This window comes from Uloborus diversus, chromosome 3, assembly GCF_026930045.1.
Source record: "Uloborus diversus isolate 005 chromosome 3, Udiv.v.3.1, whole genome shotgun sequence".
Lineage (NCBI taxonomy): Eukaryota > Metazoa > Arthropoda > Arachnida > Araneae > Uloboridae > Uloborus > Uloborus diversus.
Window position 1 is genome coordinate 43,176,927 of NC_072733.1, and position 15,096 is coordinate 43,192,022.

Here is a 15,096-nt window from a genome sequence, read left to right on the forward strand (position 1 = left end):
GGTCAAAAATATCACGTGGTTCCATCACCCAATCAACCAGCTACAGTTGCGGTCGACCGGTAGATCAACCGGTGAGGCTCATAAAACCCATAAAACGACATCGGAAGCAACCAGTTAACCGGTAACTCTCAAGAACGCTGTGGTTAGTATCCGGTTACACACCGGTCGACCGGTGAGGTTCGTCGAACGCAAGCAAAGCAAACATGTCTGTTTCAAATGTGGTTTCTGCCCACAGGACGTTGTTTTTAGGTCCTAGGATTCCAAATCATTTAAAGTTTCTCCCTAAATCCCTCATTTCTATTAAAAAAAATACATTTCGTCAACTTGTTAAACGTAAGTAGTGTTTTTCTTTCACTTCTGGTTACTAATTTTGTGCATGTAAGATTGAATTTTTCAAGTAACCACCCATTGTATTGTCATTTATCAAAATGAAGTATGCAGTGGCTCCCAAAAAAGTGTTCGTACACCTTCGACATTCAATGAAATAGGCCCTATCAATATAAATATTGGATTTTGAACGTCTGCGAATAGATTTCAATTTTTTTTTTTTGTATAATTTCTGAGTAAGTGTTCAACCACACTTCGTGTTTTACTGTTTCTAGCTCTCTCTTAGTTTCAAAACCGTATTTTCATAATCTGGCCTCCAGATATCTCTAAATATGTTACATTAAGTTCAAATCTGGGGATTCAGGGGATAATTTCTGAATTTTAGGACATTTTCGAGGCACTACACGTAAACGTTGAAAACCTTGTGCTTCTTATCGTTATCTTGATAAATAAAAAAAAACAAAGTTGCTTCCCATAACCAAATTTTTGGCCAAGAGTTTAAAATTGTATTTTAAAATATTAAAAGGAACAGCATAATTCATTATTTCATAAATAAATTCCAAACCAGTCCTGATTCTGATATGCACCCTCAAACAAGAACACCTTCACTGTCCTGATTAACTGATCCAACTAAGTTCTTAAGATTAAGTTCCTCATTTTTTTTTTCTATTTACAATTATACAACAATTTAACCAAAAATGCTCAATTTATTTTCAACTGTAAGTAAGACGCTATTCCAAAACATTTTGAGCCTATTTATCATTGATTTTGCGACAAAAAGCGTAAGCTTTACCTGTTTTTCGCACGAAAAAGAAAATTTCTGCGGGAAGAAGCCCCATATAATCCAGCTAATCAGGGAATTTGGTGAACAATTTTAGGTGAAAGTTAAATGTAAAACTTTTCATTTAATTATGCAGAAACTTTTACAGCACTCAAATGTGTATTTTTTTCATAATTAGTTTAACTGTATGCCTCCGATAATACTTTGTTAACTTTGCCGGTTGACAGGCCCGGATTACCCAATAGGCCAACCTAGGCCATGGCCTAGGGACGCATATCACGGTAGAAAAAAAAAGAGGAAAGCGGCGTACTAGTATTTGGAGGAAAAATTTCCTGCTAGAACAGATTGCAGCCTGCCGTCTGAGCAGAAGAAAATTAGAGTACAGGGGGCATAATGCTTGAGTCAAGGCACCGTTTTTGGTCTAAGTAAATGATTTTCCTGGGGCGCAGACTTCGACGGCGCTGCAATGCTCCATCACCCCTCCCCCCCCAAAAAAAAACATTATTTGTGGAGGTGCCAGGCACCACCCACCGACAGCAAGCAGAAAAATGAGCCCATACAAAAGGGGACAAATTTTTCAATATTTAGTTAAGCTTAACAAAAAGAACAATTTATACTGTTGTGTTTTTGTTCTTACACTATTTGGGTCATTTTCCCTAAACAACGCAATTTGGACAGGGCAAGGAATGGCATTCATAGTGCCAGGGGAATGACACTTAGAGGAAATAATGCGTTTTACTGACGATATTATAATTTATAAAAGGAACCACTACTTTTATGAAATTGAAAAAGATCCAATGTCGTGGTGTCCAAAAAGTAGTTATTGTGGTTATTTGTTTCCTTTACATTTTACAGGGGAAGGACGACAGGGGAATGACAAAAATTAAAGTTAACTTATATATTGTCATAACTGCAAACAACAAATATCAATGTCACTTAAAGTAAGGGGGGGAAACTCTATACAAACAAGAGTCAATCATTCATTGAGCGATTATTAAAAAATTAAATTAATTATCAAAGACAGGGTAGTGACAGTCATTAAAAATACTTATCAAGATTTAACTTGATATCACCCGAATATACTCGACACCGTATATTTATTCAAAAAGAACTAATTAAGATTATTTCTATGATGAGACCAGAATTCAAAGATTAAATTATGAGTTAATACAACTATTACCAGGTGTGAGAAACATAACATTCATTCCATTCTTCGACAGGGGAATGACAAAAAATCAAAGGACATTTTTTACTATTTTTTTTTTTTTTTTAAATAATGCAAACCTTGAAGAATTTTTTTTTCTATTTTACAACATTGCATAACACTTCTTAAGAGGTTAAACAACATTTTCTATACAAATATGCATGGCTTCCTGAATCTTTAGAGCTGATTTTGCTTTAAGGTGGAGGTAGGGACACACAGGGGAATGACATTTATCATGTCAAAAAATTATTTAAATGTATAATAATAATAGAGTGTTTGTTTTAACTTATTTTACAAACATAAAAACATGTTGTTAAAGCATTCTAGCGTCAGTTTTATTTCTATACTAGTTAGTTTGTTATTTTTGGAGCAAGGACAAGAATTTAGCAGTTTAGAGAAAATGACTCATTTGTGTTTTGATTCTCGCTAATATTTTCTCTGCTTTATTTTATTTTTATTTTTTTTCCCCCATGGAATTATTTTGTGGTAAAATACCAAAGTAAAAATTGATATTTTCTGCTATGTGTTTCTGTTTAAAAAACTGAAGCACACTTTCTTGAAAGTTGCACTCTGAAAATTTGGCCTTGTTTGGGTTCCTCCCCCTCCCACACCCATCTTTTCTTTTGTGCTCGGTGTTTAAGCACCCCCACTGGTTTTCAAAATCCAGATCCACTAAATTTCTTTGATTTGAGCAATGATTTCTGGAAAATACAGCTCTGCCAAAGTAAAAGAGAAAAAAAACATATTAAAGGTAAGGTTCATACAGGGAAATCCCTAAAAGCTATGATATGGAAAATGTCCCGTGTATAAAACTTGTTCATGAAATAATTTTTATCTTGATGTTTTTAAATCATGTCAGTAAGTATGTGTTTTGCAATTAATAGTTTAATTAATTCATGTTTAGTTTTGATAGTGAATAATTAGTGGCACCCGAAGTTTTAATTTTTGAAAGGGTTGAATCAGGGGCGCCGACTTGCAAAAGTTATTGGGGGGGCCGGACATCACCGGGGCTTTAAGAGGTTATGTAACCTCTCGGAGGTCCCCCCCCCCCAAAAAAAATGTTACATTTTTGTACATTGAAAATGCCATATTTTCTGGTGTGTATAATTTTAACAAACAAACAGTATGTGACATGGCGTTTTCGAAGTAAAACAATCTAAAAATTGGTTTACAAATTTTCTGGTTCAACTATATCATGTCACTTGTCTTAGTAAGAGACTTTTTTTTTTTTTTTTGTTCTATTTTATGAGGATCCTTTCAGTGCCATAGCTAGGCATTGACAGATATAAGATAGGACACTTGACTTGCATGGACGAGTACTATCAGAGACGCCGACTTTAAAAAATTGGGGGGGGGAACAGCGGGGTTTTGCCACGGGAAATTTTCTAAATGTGAGTGAGTTTTAAAGTATTTTTTATAATCAACATTAGAGACACAAAAACTCCACAGGCCTGACACATATTTTTTGGCAATGAAAAAAGGAAAAAATAAATATTAACGCGCACAGCATTTTCGTAAAAAGGTAATTTAATTTACGCATGTTTTTTTAAGACCCGTTGTTTTTTCATTAGTGATATCGACTGACATATTCAAGCATAAACGCAGTCTCTCAATGTCTAAGTCATTTTTGAAAAACTCGGTTGATTTTTCAAAATTTGTTTCACCTCTGTTTAATAAAAGCAAGCACTCTTGTTCAACTACAATGACCTGTGCGAGTCCAGTTGATGCAAATCACCCAATGATGCAAAACTGCACCATTTCATTAACCTGAATGTTTTGCCTGTGGGTGCCTCGTAGTACTCCTTTGGGATTTGGAAAGTGTGCGGTGAGCTGGCTTCGTTGTTTTCATACTTCTTTGGTATGCGGTGATTCCGAGGACGCGATGGATCATCATTTTGTAAAGGTTTTTCTTTTAAACATAATTCCCAAAAGTATTCAAAACTATCACGCCCCCCCCCCCCCCCATTTAATATATAAATCAAACCATCATATATTTTTTCAAGATCAGCAACACTTAGATGAGCACCGCAGCGCGACCCAGAGGCGACAGACTTGACTTGTATCTTCGCGCACTGGAACAAAGTCTAAGTGTGCTTGTAGCACTGAAACACTATCATTTCGTTTCCACTCGTTTTCAGTTAACATGATTACTACCGTAATAATTATTCATTTTAACTCATTACTGAATGTATTTTGCAAGGAAAACTATCTTCAAACAAGGAAAATAAAAGATAAATTTGTGAGTTTAGAAAGCAAAATATGACTATTAATTTTCTTGATTTATTGGGGGGGCTCTGCCCCCTCAAAAATATTTTTGAGGGGGCTCGGGCCCCCTCAGGCCCCATGGAGTCGGCGCCACTGGGTGGAATTATTAATTTACCGAATGAAGTTTCAAATTTTACGGAATGACAAAACACGAGTATGCACAATTACACGGGTAGCAAAATCAAACGAAAAGAGACAATAGACATCCTTTCAAAAAATATTGTAATATTGTCTCCAAATTTGCCAAATCTTCAGACATTGTTTAACGAATAAGGAAATTTTGGGGAGTTTATATCAATGACCTCCTGTGGCCTTTGCCAATAATATCCTCTCTATTTTGTACACAAAAAAATTCACCATAGTCTGCTTTAGTTCTATACGCACACCAGCATTGCATATAAGCTCCTAATAAATAATTTCTTAGAAACAATTTTCTGTCTTTGCCTTTATAATTAGCTCTGTTATTGAGTTCCACTTCCAACATATTATTTTTCTGAATATTTTTTTAACTGTCATTTTGAAGATAACAACAAAGTAGACGAAAATACATGGATACCCCAAAATATAAAAGAAATTTTAAATATATTTATATATATATATAGAGAGAGACACCAGCAGTTCTAAATCTTTTCAAAGTAAAAAATGAAACTATCAAGCAGTTCAAGAGTCATGATATTTAAATGTAAATAAAAAGGAAAAAAAAATACTTAAGATATCATTGCTAAATATCATCTCAGCTCAAACCGGTAAAAGCTTTTTCATTGAGCCACATTTGTTTTTCAAACAGACAAAAATTTTGAGGCAGAAAATTGAAAATTTCATTATGGAAAACCAAAACTGTTTAATGTCTTTGGAAAAGAAACACTGGGGCAAGATGTTCCACAACATATTTTAAGAATTTAATGAGAGTTTCGGGACGTAGCAATGTGGGGAGGGAGGCGTTTTCTGAGCCTAATCCCAGGGATCGCACTAAGGATTTCGAATTGTTCGCCAGTAAATTGGCCAAATTTCAAAAGTCTTAGCCAAAGACTAACTTTTACTCATTTTAATGTATTTTTGTCTGCAGAAATATTTAATCATGAAAGTGAAATATAGCTTAATTTTTGACAAATTTTTGAGGATAAGGGCAGGGGTACATCCAGGAATTTTTATCCGTTTTTAGGAATTTGATGAGCAAAAAATGCAAATTCAGTAGTTTTTCCACAAATCATATGTAATTTTTCAAAGGAAAAAATGGCTAAAAACAACTTCTAGTGATATTTATCATTCTTTAATAAATTTGAGAGTAGAAATAAAAGCTTTTAACGAAGTAAAGACTGCATTCCTATCTTACTCCGATGTTTCAGACATTGAACACAATGAAACAAACGAGCCATTCAACAAGGAATCCACCAACACTTTCTACTGGGTAGCCATGCTGTGCACTCGATATCCAATCAGCGAGAGGCGCAAGTACAGTGGCGCAAAAAAGGCGAGAGGCAAGCGTCATCCTTCCTCCGATCCGATGGACAGTAACACTCCGATACGATGCTAGCGCGCGTGCGCGCACCTCAATCTGCTCGGAGTGGTCCGAAGATAAAACAACTTTTAGTAATTGCTAGTCTGGGAATTTTGTGAAAGGTTTGTTTTTAGGGGTCGAATTTTGTGAAGGGTCCGATGTTAGGGTTCCAAATTTTGTGAACGGACCTAATTTTTATCTAGATTGACATCTGAATGGAGGTTATTTTTTCCTCTGTGTATGTTTTAGAAAACTTTCTGTTCACCAATAAATTCGCCAAATTCGAATTTTGTTCGCCGATTTTATCGCATTTGGCGCATTGGCGAATGCTTAACGCGGTCCCTGTAATCCCATCATGTTACATCACCAAAGGTAACCAAAAACTGCGAATTTTATAAATTTAATTTCAGAAAAAGTCCAGGTGAGATTTTCCTAGCCCACTTCTGCTAACATCTTCAAAGTTTATCTGAGCTTGCTTTTTATGAAACGTCAATTTCAAAAAGTTTCCGATTGACTATGAGTGTCTCTTATTTTCCGAACATCATGAAAGACTGCCAACATTTTTTTTGTATGGGACCTCAACTTCTAAACAACTGAGAAGGAGCGTCCCCCCCCCCTTCCAAGCATTTTGGATTTGGTCTAAAATTTCGGAAATTTTCCGGAAGAGAGTTATCAAACCACATCTCTTCACCCAGCACCATCAGATGCATTAGAAGTCCTACAAATGCATATTTAGAATTTTCATTTCAAAAATTGTTCAGGGAAAAACCTGCATATCATAAAAGATAGTTTAAATTTTTGTTTTTAAGGCCGCATGCGCAAAAGTTTTCCAGGGAAGTGACCTTGACTTCAGTATCTCCTCTCCCCTTCCCCAATTCATTTAAAATCGCCTAAGATCAGGACCTGGATGAAAAAAAAAGAAATCTGGAGAGCCGCATACATCAGCCGTTCTCCAACATTATTAAAACTGTCTAAAGTTTTTTTTTAGGACTTCAAATTGGAAAAAAATATGGAAGAGAGTTACAAAATTCCATCTCTTCTCCTTTTGTCGTAAAGACGTCTTAAAATAAAGTATTTAGGTTTTCAATTTCAAAAACTTTCTGGGGGAGAATGTCTTAATCCCACCCATTTACTTAACATCATAAAAGATGTCTTCGAATATTTCGGTCTTTAATTTCAAATCAGTTTCTTGCTAAAGCCACCTATCGCCCGCTCATCAAAAAAATAATCTTTAACATTCTGTTTTAAGATCTCAATTTCTTCGTTCTCCCCCAGCATCATTAAAGTTTTTCAAAAATTTCTTTTTATGACTTTAATTTTGGAAAGGGAGGGGAGAAAGAGAGTTCCCTAACTCATCCCTTCCTGTAACATCATCAAAGATGACCGAAACTTCGAGTTAAATCACCTTAAATGACGTAAAATTGCATTTTTGGAGCGTCAACTTTGAAAAAATTCCGTGGCTCACCCGCGAATCCTGTCTCTTCTGAACATCATCAAGGGTAAATGAAAAAATAAAACCCATCCCTCAATTTTCAAACAGAGGAAGATACACAAAATTTTCACTTCCCCCCAGACTCTGTAGCTCTTCTGAGAAAGACGGGAGGGATACGATTTGGATACAGTTCGGATATATGAAGAGTGTGGGAGGGCGTAATCTCTAGGCTTGGCCTAGGGCGTATAAATAGGCGTTAATCCAGCAATTTTAAAGTAATAAGCAAAATATTAGGGAATCAAACAAAAAATTAAAGCCAAATGACTTTTAAGGGTCAACACAATGCAAAAATAATAAAAACAAGAAATGATAATTTTTATCATGAATTTACTCGAAAATATTCGAGTGTACGATAACTTTTGTGGCGTGTTATTTTTCTGTCTCTTGGTTTTTTAACCCATTTCAAAAAGAAGATCGGTCAATATTTTGAAAAAACTACTGGGTTTTATTTAGAATGACATAACAATGTGAAAAAATATTGGACTCCATATTTGAATTTAGTTTTGCATTATTTTGGTTTTACTAAAAGATTTCAAAGTGTACAAACACTTTTGGGTGCCACTGTAGATATTAAATCATATTGTAGTGAACATGGGGGTTCCTATTTGGAAGTATACCTCAATACTCAAATTTTGAATTGGTAGCCAATGGCTACCAGATGCAAGGCCGTATCCAGAAATTTTTTTCGGGAGGGGCCCGGATTAGCACATTGCCCAACACACACACCATATAGTATATATAGACACACCAAACGCATAAAAATGTTAACATAGAAGACTTTTTGTCTCGATTTTTAACGATTCCACTGTTTGGACTGTTATTTTATTTTAATTTCTTATTATTTTTCTTATTCACCTTTTAGTGGTAAGGATAACACGAGGGGTGTCCCTTTAAGTCAGATGTAGAACATCCATAATTTCAGGGGGTCCGTGGGTTTCTCCCCCCCCCCCCCCCCGAGAAATTTTTGAAAAAAAAAATCTGTATTTTGAGGCCTTATATTAGGTAATTGAAACAACAAAAATATGAAAAAAAAATATGCAAACAAAGTTTTTTAAAAGTTATACATTCTTTTTTCAATCAAGATCAAACAAAATAAAAATTGCTTGTTCGTCAAATCATGGAAATTAATGGACAGAGAGGAAAAACGAGAGAGGAAAAAAGAGAAGCACCTCGTCATCTGCTCATATCGACTTTTAGTGAAGTTTGTTTTTGATCACTCCCCCTACCCCCACTTTTTTTCATTAACTGCAATACAGTATGAAAATTGTACAAAATAGTTTAAACGAAATAGTGTAGACATGCAGAAAATAAGAACGGAAGGGTTATTTGGACAATTCATATTTTATTTTCTTGATGAGATACAAAATTGAAGAATTTTTCAAGGAATTTCAAAAACTTAAATAATTTTCAGACTCTCGAACAGTTGAAATTATTTGAAGCTCTTATAACTTTGTAAGACACACCCGTTTTAAGTTAATAAATGCAACGAAATATTTCTCGAAACAAACTTTTTTTTTTAAATCACAAGTAGTGCAGAAAATGAAAAAGAGTAGGGTAAGTGTTATTTTTTTTCTCATACTTAAGGTATTAACAGTATGCCGTAGAAGTAAGAAAAATTTTTTTAAAAAAACAAGCAATAACAAAAGAACTTCCATGATACTGAATTCGGCATTAAATAAATGCAAGACATGAAACATATCAGTCACAAAAATGATCTTGAAAATTATGCTACAAAAATGCGAGAATCGTGATTTTTGCATTTTTTACGCAGGATGTATCAAGGAGCTGAATTTGGCACATCTTGGTAACAAGATACTCGTCTAATTGGAAACTAGGGGCCCAGCCTTTGGGGAGTCCCCGGCTCGAAATCAGTACAGTGTAAGTTTTATAAGAGTTTTAGGGGGAGGAGGGCAGGGTCGTGTACAGAGGGGAGAAGGGACACCTGTTAGTCCGGGCCCGAGCTTAAATGGGGCCCAATATCTTTAAACCTAGGGTTCAAAATATAGGTAAACAATATGGAGGGGTCCCAAAAAAGGTATTTGTAACAGCCCCAAAATTTCTGTGCACGCCACTGGAGGAGGAAGTGCACGAACCAGACTTTACCAAAACTGACAAAGGGCCTGCCTTGACCCTGGGCTGCCCTGAATTGAATTGGGAAAGAGAGCAGGAAGTCCTAATTAAAGGTCTAAATTTCAAGTGTGCCTTGCGGCTATTGAGAAATAGAATTGCTTTTTCTGTATTTCTTCAAAATATTATAAATCTTGAATAGTAGCAAAATTAAGAATAAAAAAAACTTCGTTATTCTCCTTTTCTGACATTAGGAATTAAAAAAAAAAAAACCTTCTGTTTTACGGTACAAAACATTTCGGGTTTCGGGGGGGGCCCGGGCCCGTCAGGCCCCCCCTTTGGATACGGCCCTGACCAGATGTTCACAAAATGGTAGCCAAATCTCAAAAAATGATAGCCAAACTTTATTTTAGTTTAAATTATTTAATTTATTTTATTACGTTTATTTATTTAGTATGTGTGTATATGTCATTGGCGTAGCAAAGAACATTTCTTATAAAAAATTAATTAAAAATAAATAAGTAAATTAAAAATAATAAAAGAATAAATAAAATAAAAAGCGAGCTAAAAATAAAAAAGGAAAAGAGGGTTGAGGAAAAATTTTGGAGGGGGGGATCGAACTTGGGGGGAACGGGCACCCCTGCCCAGATATTATTTAACACATCTTTTGCAAACTATAATCTGCATTAATTCATCTTTAAGCAAAACACATCACGATAAAAAAATAAATAAATAAAAAATATTATTATTATTATTAATTTTTTTCAGCTTTCAAAACTTCTAGAAACATCACAGTTTTCAACCAAAACACGAGTTAGTTCCTTGATAAAGAAAACAACAAAATACCAAAAACTTGAACAGAATGTAAAACCTAAACAATTTGCGATTCTACAAAATATTTTTTTGTTTTTACAAATGCATGCAGAATTTTATAAAAATCGAAGCCTGAGTGTCAAAAAATGAAAAAATAAAAGAAAGGTAAACAATATAAAACAAAACGAAAACTAGCATGTTGTGGCTATCACGAAACTTTCTTCTATATTTTTCTTTTTTTTTCTGATCCCTCCCAATGCTTGACGAGGAAGCAATATTCGAAACAAAAACAAAATTACACATGCAAAAACTTGACGACCATCCCAATGTCTGAATTATTGCGAAAGCAAAGAGCGAAAATTGAAAGGTATTTTAAAAGCCTTGCTTGAATTAATTACAAATATTTTATTTGTTAACAAACATAAGATGGCAACAGTTAAAAATTTTAAATCATTGAGATAATATTTCTGATCATTTCCATACAATTAAAATCACGAGAAATACGCAGACGACAATCTATTACGATTTATCTTTCTTATTGTTGCATTAATAAAGCTATTTTTATTCGCAAAAAAACAAAAAAAAAAATCAACACCTCTTGGAGCGATTGGCGTCAAAATTGAACTGAAGCCTGTTTACATATGGATTCACATGTATTCTAAATTTCAACCGGAACGTAGCATTACTTCTTGAGATAGGGCACTCACAATGGAAAAAAAGAACAGGCGGTTGCGCTACCCCCCTTTTTAGCTGTTGACACCAAAATAAAATCAGCTCTTATACCCACTAAGGGCTACTTGCTGATAAATTTTTCTTTCATTCCGTCCATTATTTCTTGAGATACAGCAGTCACAATTGACGACAAAAAACGTTCTATAGCTCAACCCCTGTTTGAGTTATTGACACCAAAATTGAATCAGCACCTGTTCCTGTTACTGGCAACATATGGACCAAATTTTGTTTGATTCCGCCAGTTACTTCCTGAGGAATAGCAATCACGCGTAACTCAAAAAACGTTCCATTGCTCCACCCCCTTGGAGGAATTCGCGCCGAAAACCAATGGGCACAAGTTCACATAGGGACACATATGTGTACCAAATTTCGTTCGATTTCATGTGGTAGTTTTTGCTGTAGAGCGGCCACAAAAAACTGGTCACACACAGACGTGACACACACACACACACACAGACAGACAGACATTTTCCAAAAATAGTCGAAATGGACTCAGCACACCTCAAAACGTTCGAATCAGTCAAAATTCGAAATTCGAAAATTTGCACGAATCCAATACTTTCTTCTATATATTAGATACAGAAGAAAGTAAAAATGAAATAAAAGATTCAGCAGAAGAAAAAAAGGGTTTCAGCCGTATTCTTTCCACCTTCTCTAGACGCAAGGGTGCCATTTTTGTTAATATTTTTTATGTGTTTTATAAATACGATTGTACTTATCTTTATTTATTTTGGAGCACACATTTTCCTCTTCTAACTGGTGAAAATGAACAATCTACAACGCAGCGCCTTTTTGAAAATGCAGGACGCCATTTTGAAAATTTACCGCAAAACTTAAAAATAACAACTTTTTTAAGGAGAAATAAAGTAAATAAACGGATATGTCCTCTCCTCCAGTAGGTTTTATATTTTAAAAAGAAAAAAAAAGGAAAAACAAACAATAAGATTAAAACAAAAAATCAAAAATCTTGCAAAAAAAAATTTTTTTTTGCGATATCGTTTTTACCTTGTCTCGGTGCATTTTGACTCAAAGGCGCCATTTTTGTTAATTCATATGTAAATCAAATGTACAAGATTAAAATTCTTTTTATTTTGGAAAGGACATTTTCGTCTTAAGTGGTAAAAATGAACAATGACAACGCGACGCCATTTTGAAAACGCGTAGTTTAAAAATACCGCAAAACGAAGAAATAGCCATTTGTTAAGGAGACATAAAGTTGAAAAATGAATTTAAGATCAAAAAAGCATAATTTACTAAATTGGTGTATAAAATTTGTGTATATTTACGATCCCGTGTAAAGAAAGCCGAGTTTTCAAAATAGCATGTTCAATAGCAATCAAAATTTGCCGTCGTGATTGCGATTTTTGTTTTCTATTCGGAATATGAACACATAGCACAATTAGCCACAATTGGACAATACTCCCCCCCTTCCCTCCTTGGCCCCCGGCGATCCGATAGCCGAACTTTTAGTGGACAAAAGAATTTGGGGAAAGGTCATATGTCAAGACTATAGGTCAGGGAAGGTTGCATTGGCGAATGGTAGCCACATTGGCGACTGAAGTGAAAATAATGGTCGCCAAAATTTGAAAATTGGTCGCATTTGGCGACTGGCGACCGCGAGTTTTGAGCTTTATTTGGAAGGGAGTATAGAAATCCTCATTTTATGAAAATTTTAAAAGCAGCGGCGCTCCTGGGATTTTTTTCCTGGGAGGGGCTAGAAATTTTGTAAAGAACTCCAATAAATGAAGTGGGAGACAAAAATCAGTCGATTTTCAATTCTCCGTCATCTATTTTAAAAACAATTCCAACATCTTTTTTTGTTTTATTGCACAGTTTTTATTTTAATTATATGCAAATTTTAAAAATTTATTCTGAAGAGAACAATATAATGTTCTTTTCTGTTCTCAGGACTTTCTTTCTCTTTATTTAAGCTCTAGATTAGCCAAACCAGTTGCCAAGGGGGGGGGGAGACCATTTCAATGAAAATGGCTATCAAAGAATTAAATCTCTGTCTCTAAAAGTGGCAATCATATATTTCTTTTTTTGTAAAAAATCATATCGTGCAAGAAAGGGCAATAAAATTTCCATCCTATTCTTGTTGTTTTCTGTCTGTTACTACTAAAAGTGGTGGAAAACTAATAAAATGAAAAACAATAACAGGATAGAAACATCTGTCAAAGTGATCTAAATGCCTAGATGTGTGGCAGAGTATGACTAAATGTATGAATTTCTTCAGTCCAGTTACTTAACCCTGCGCCTACGGCTGGCTCTTTGCGGACGTGAGAATCTGCCTTTCATCGTCTTTCTTTTTATTTGTATTTTGCAGGAAAGATATGGACTTGCTGACAGTCAGCGAGGCAATTGCATGGTGTCGGACATAAAAAATGAAGAAAATTTCTCAGTTTTAATTCCATTTACCAAATATAAACTGTTACAAAATGATCAAATTTATTTACAAAATACTTACTACATCCCACTGAATAAAAAATCTTATTAGTTTTTCAAAATAGATCCCTAAAGTATAAATTATAAAAATTAAAAGAGTTGGTGTCGGACGTAAACACACAAATAGTAAAATTGATGGTTCACTAAAAAATTATTAAAAGTCTATGAATTGGCTTACATTTTAATTTTAAAAACAGCATACAGTCAACTCCCGATTATCTGCGGAATTGGGTGGCACAAGTGCCGCGGATAATAAAAATCGTGGATAAACCGCAAAAAGGATAAGAGACAAATAAGGTCAATTTCTCCTTCCTCAAAAAGTTAGTTGTACTGATGCATAAAAACAAGTTTATGTTCGATAAAAAAAAGCCCCAAAAATAAATAAATAAATAAAACAAAACAAACTCAGTTTAAATTTAAATTTTTGGCAAAAAAAAGAAAAAGCCATTAGTATTTGCTTTTCACTGCGAAGATACATGTTCCTGATTGTTGATTGACTCGCGGATAATCCGTCCCGCGAATAATCCGCTCGTGGATAATCGGGAGTTCACTGTAATTCTAAAGTACACTTATGATTGAAGCATATATCACCAGGGGTCTGTCCAGGATTTTTCACAGGGTCCGTTTTTTGTGAAAAATCAAATAATTTAAAAAAAAATTTCTTGTAAAAACGAAAGTTTAGACTCTTGAGATGGTGGAAACTGCATCATTGACACTTAAAGTTGAGTGTTTTTTCTCTTTTCTGTTGAGAATATCATTCTTGAGTGTTTTTCTAGTATTTGAAGAGAGGGGGGAGGCATCGCTCCCTGGGAGATGGGCACCCCTCAAGTATCAATATTTATCTACCATTCTACATCATGTTAAATTATACTAGAAATATTTTTTTGTATAGTATTTAAAATACCTGTAAGAAAAAAAAATTAGGCAGGGGTTCAGCATTTAACTTTTTAACCCAAGACACTGTTTAAGAGCACAGAGTTTCGTTCAAACCTTATAAACTCCGTGATTTTCACAAAAATAAAAAATATTTTATTTGTTTACCTCTTAACTAAGCGTACTAAACATCGAAAATTCGAAAAATCAGATTTCCACAGCGGATGCAAAGAGATTGCAATCCTCAAAGTGAAGGGATCAAAAGTATAAAAACGGCTTGTAAAATAAATATTTTTGATAAAATTACTTTTGAATTGCATTTTAGAGCCCTATGATAAACATATCATTAATATCTGGACAGTTGAAGCAAAAATAAATAAATAAATAAATAAAATAAAAAAATAAACCATCGATTCAGCATTTTAATTATTGACTCATAAAAGAAAATGGAATTCCCCTTTAAAAACTTGAAATAAGCTTTACAAAAATAAAGAGACGTTTCATTTATTTGCATCCTAATAAAGCGAAGTTAGCTTGAAAAAAAGAATAAAATATGATTCTCATATCAGATGTAAAAAGATTGCGTTTTTCAAAATGTA

At 34.3% G+C, this 15,096-nt stretch overlaps 1 protein-coding gene across 1 annotated transcript in view; it reads left to right on the top strand.

The window, feature by feature from the left end:
* Positions 1-189: 189 nt before the first annotated feature.
* Positions 190-15,096, top strand: part of LOC129218491 (COMM domain-containing protein 5-like) — a 50,367-nt gene continuing 35,460 nt past the window's right edge. The window contains exon 1 of the mRNA XM_054852774.1: positions 190-333. Coding sequence (XP_054708749.1) covers positions 204-333 — 130 coding nt within the window. The 5' untranslated portion in view covers positions 190-203. The remainder of the gene's footprint in view (positions 334-15,096) is intronic.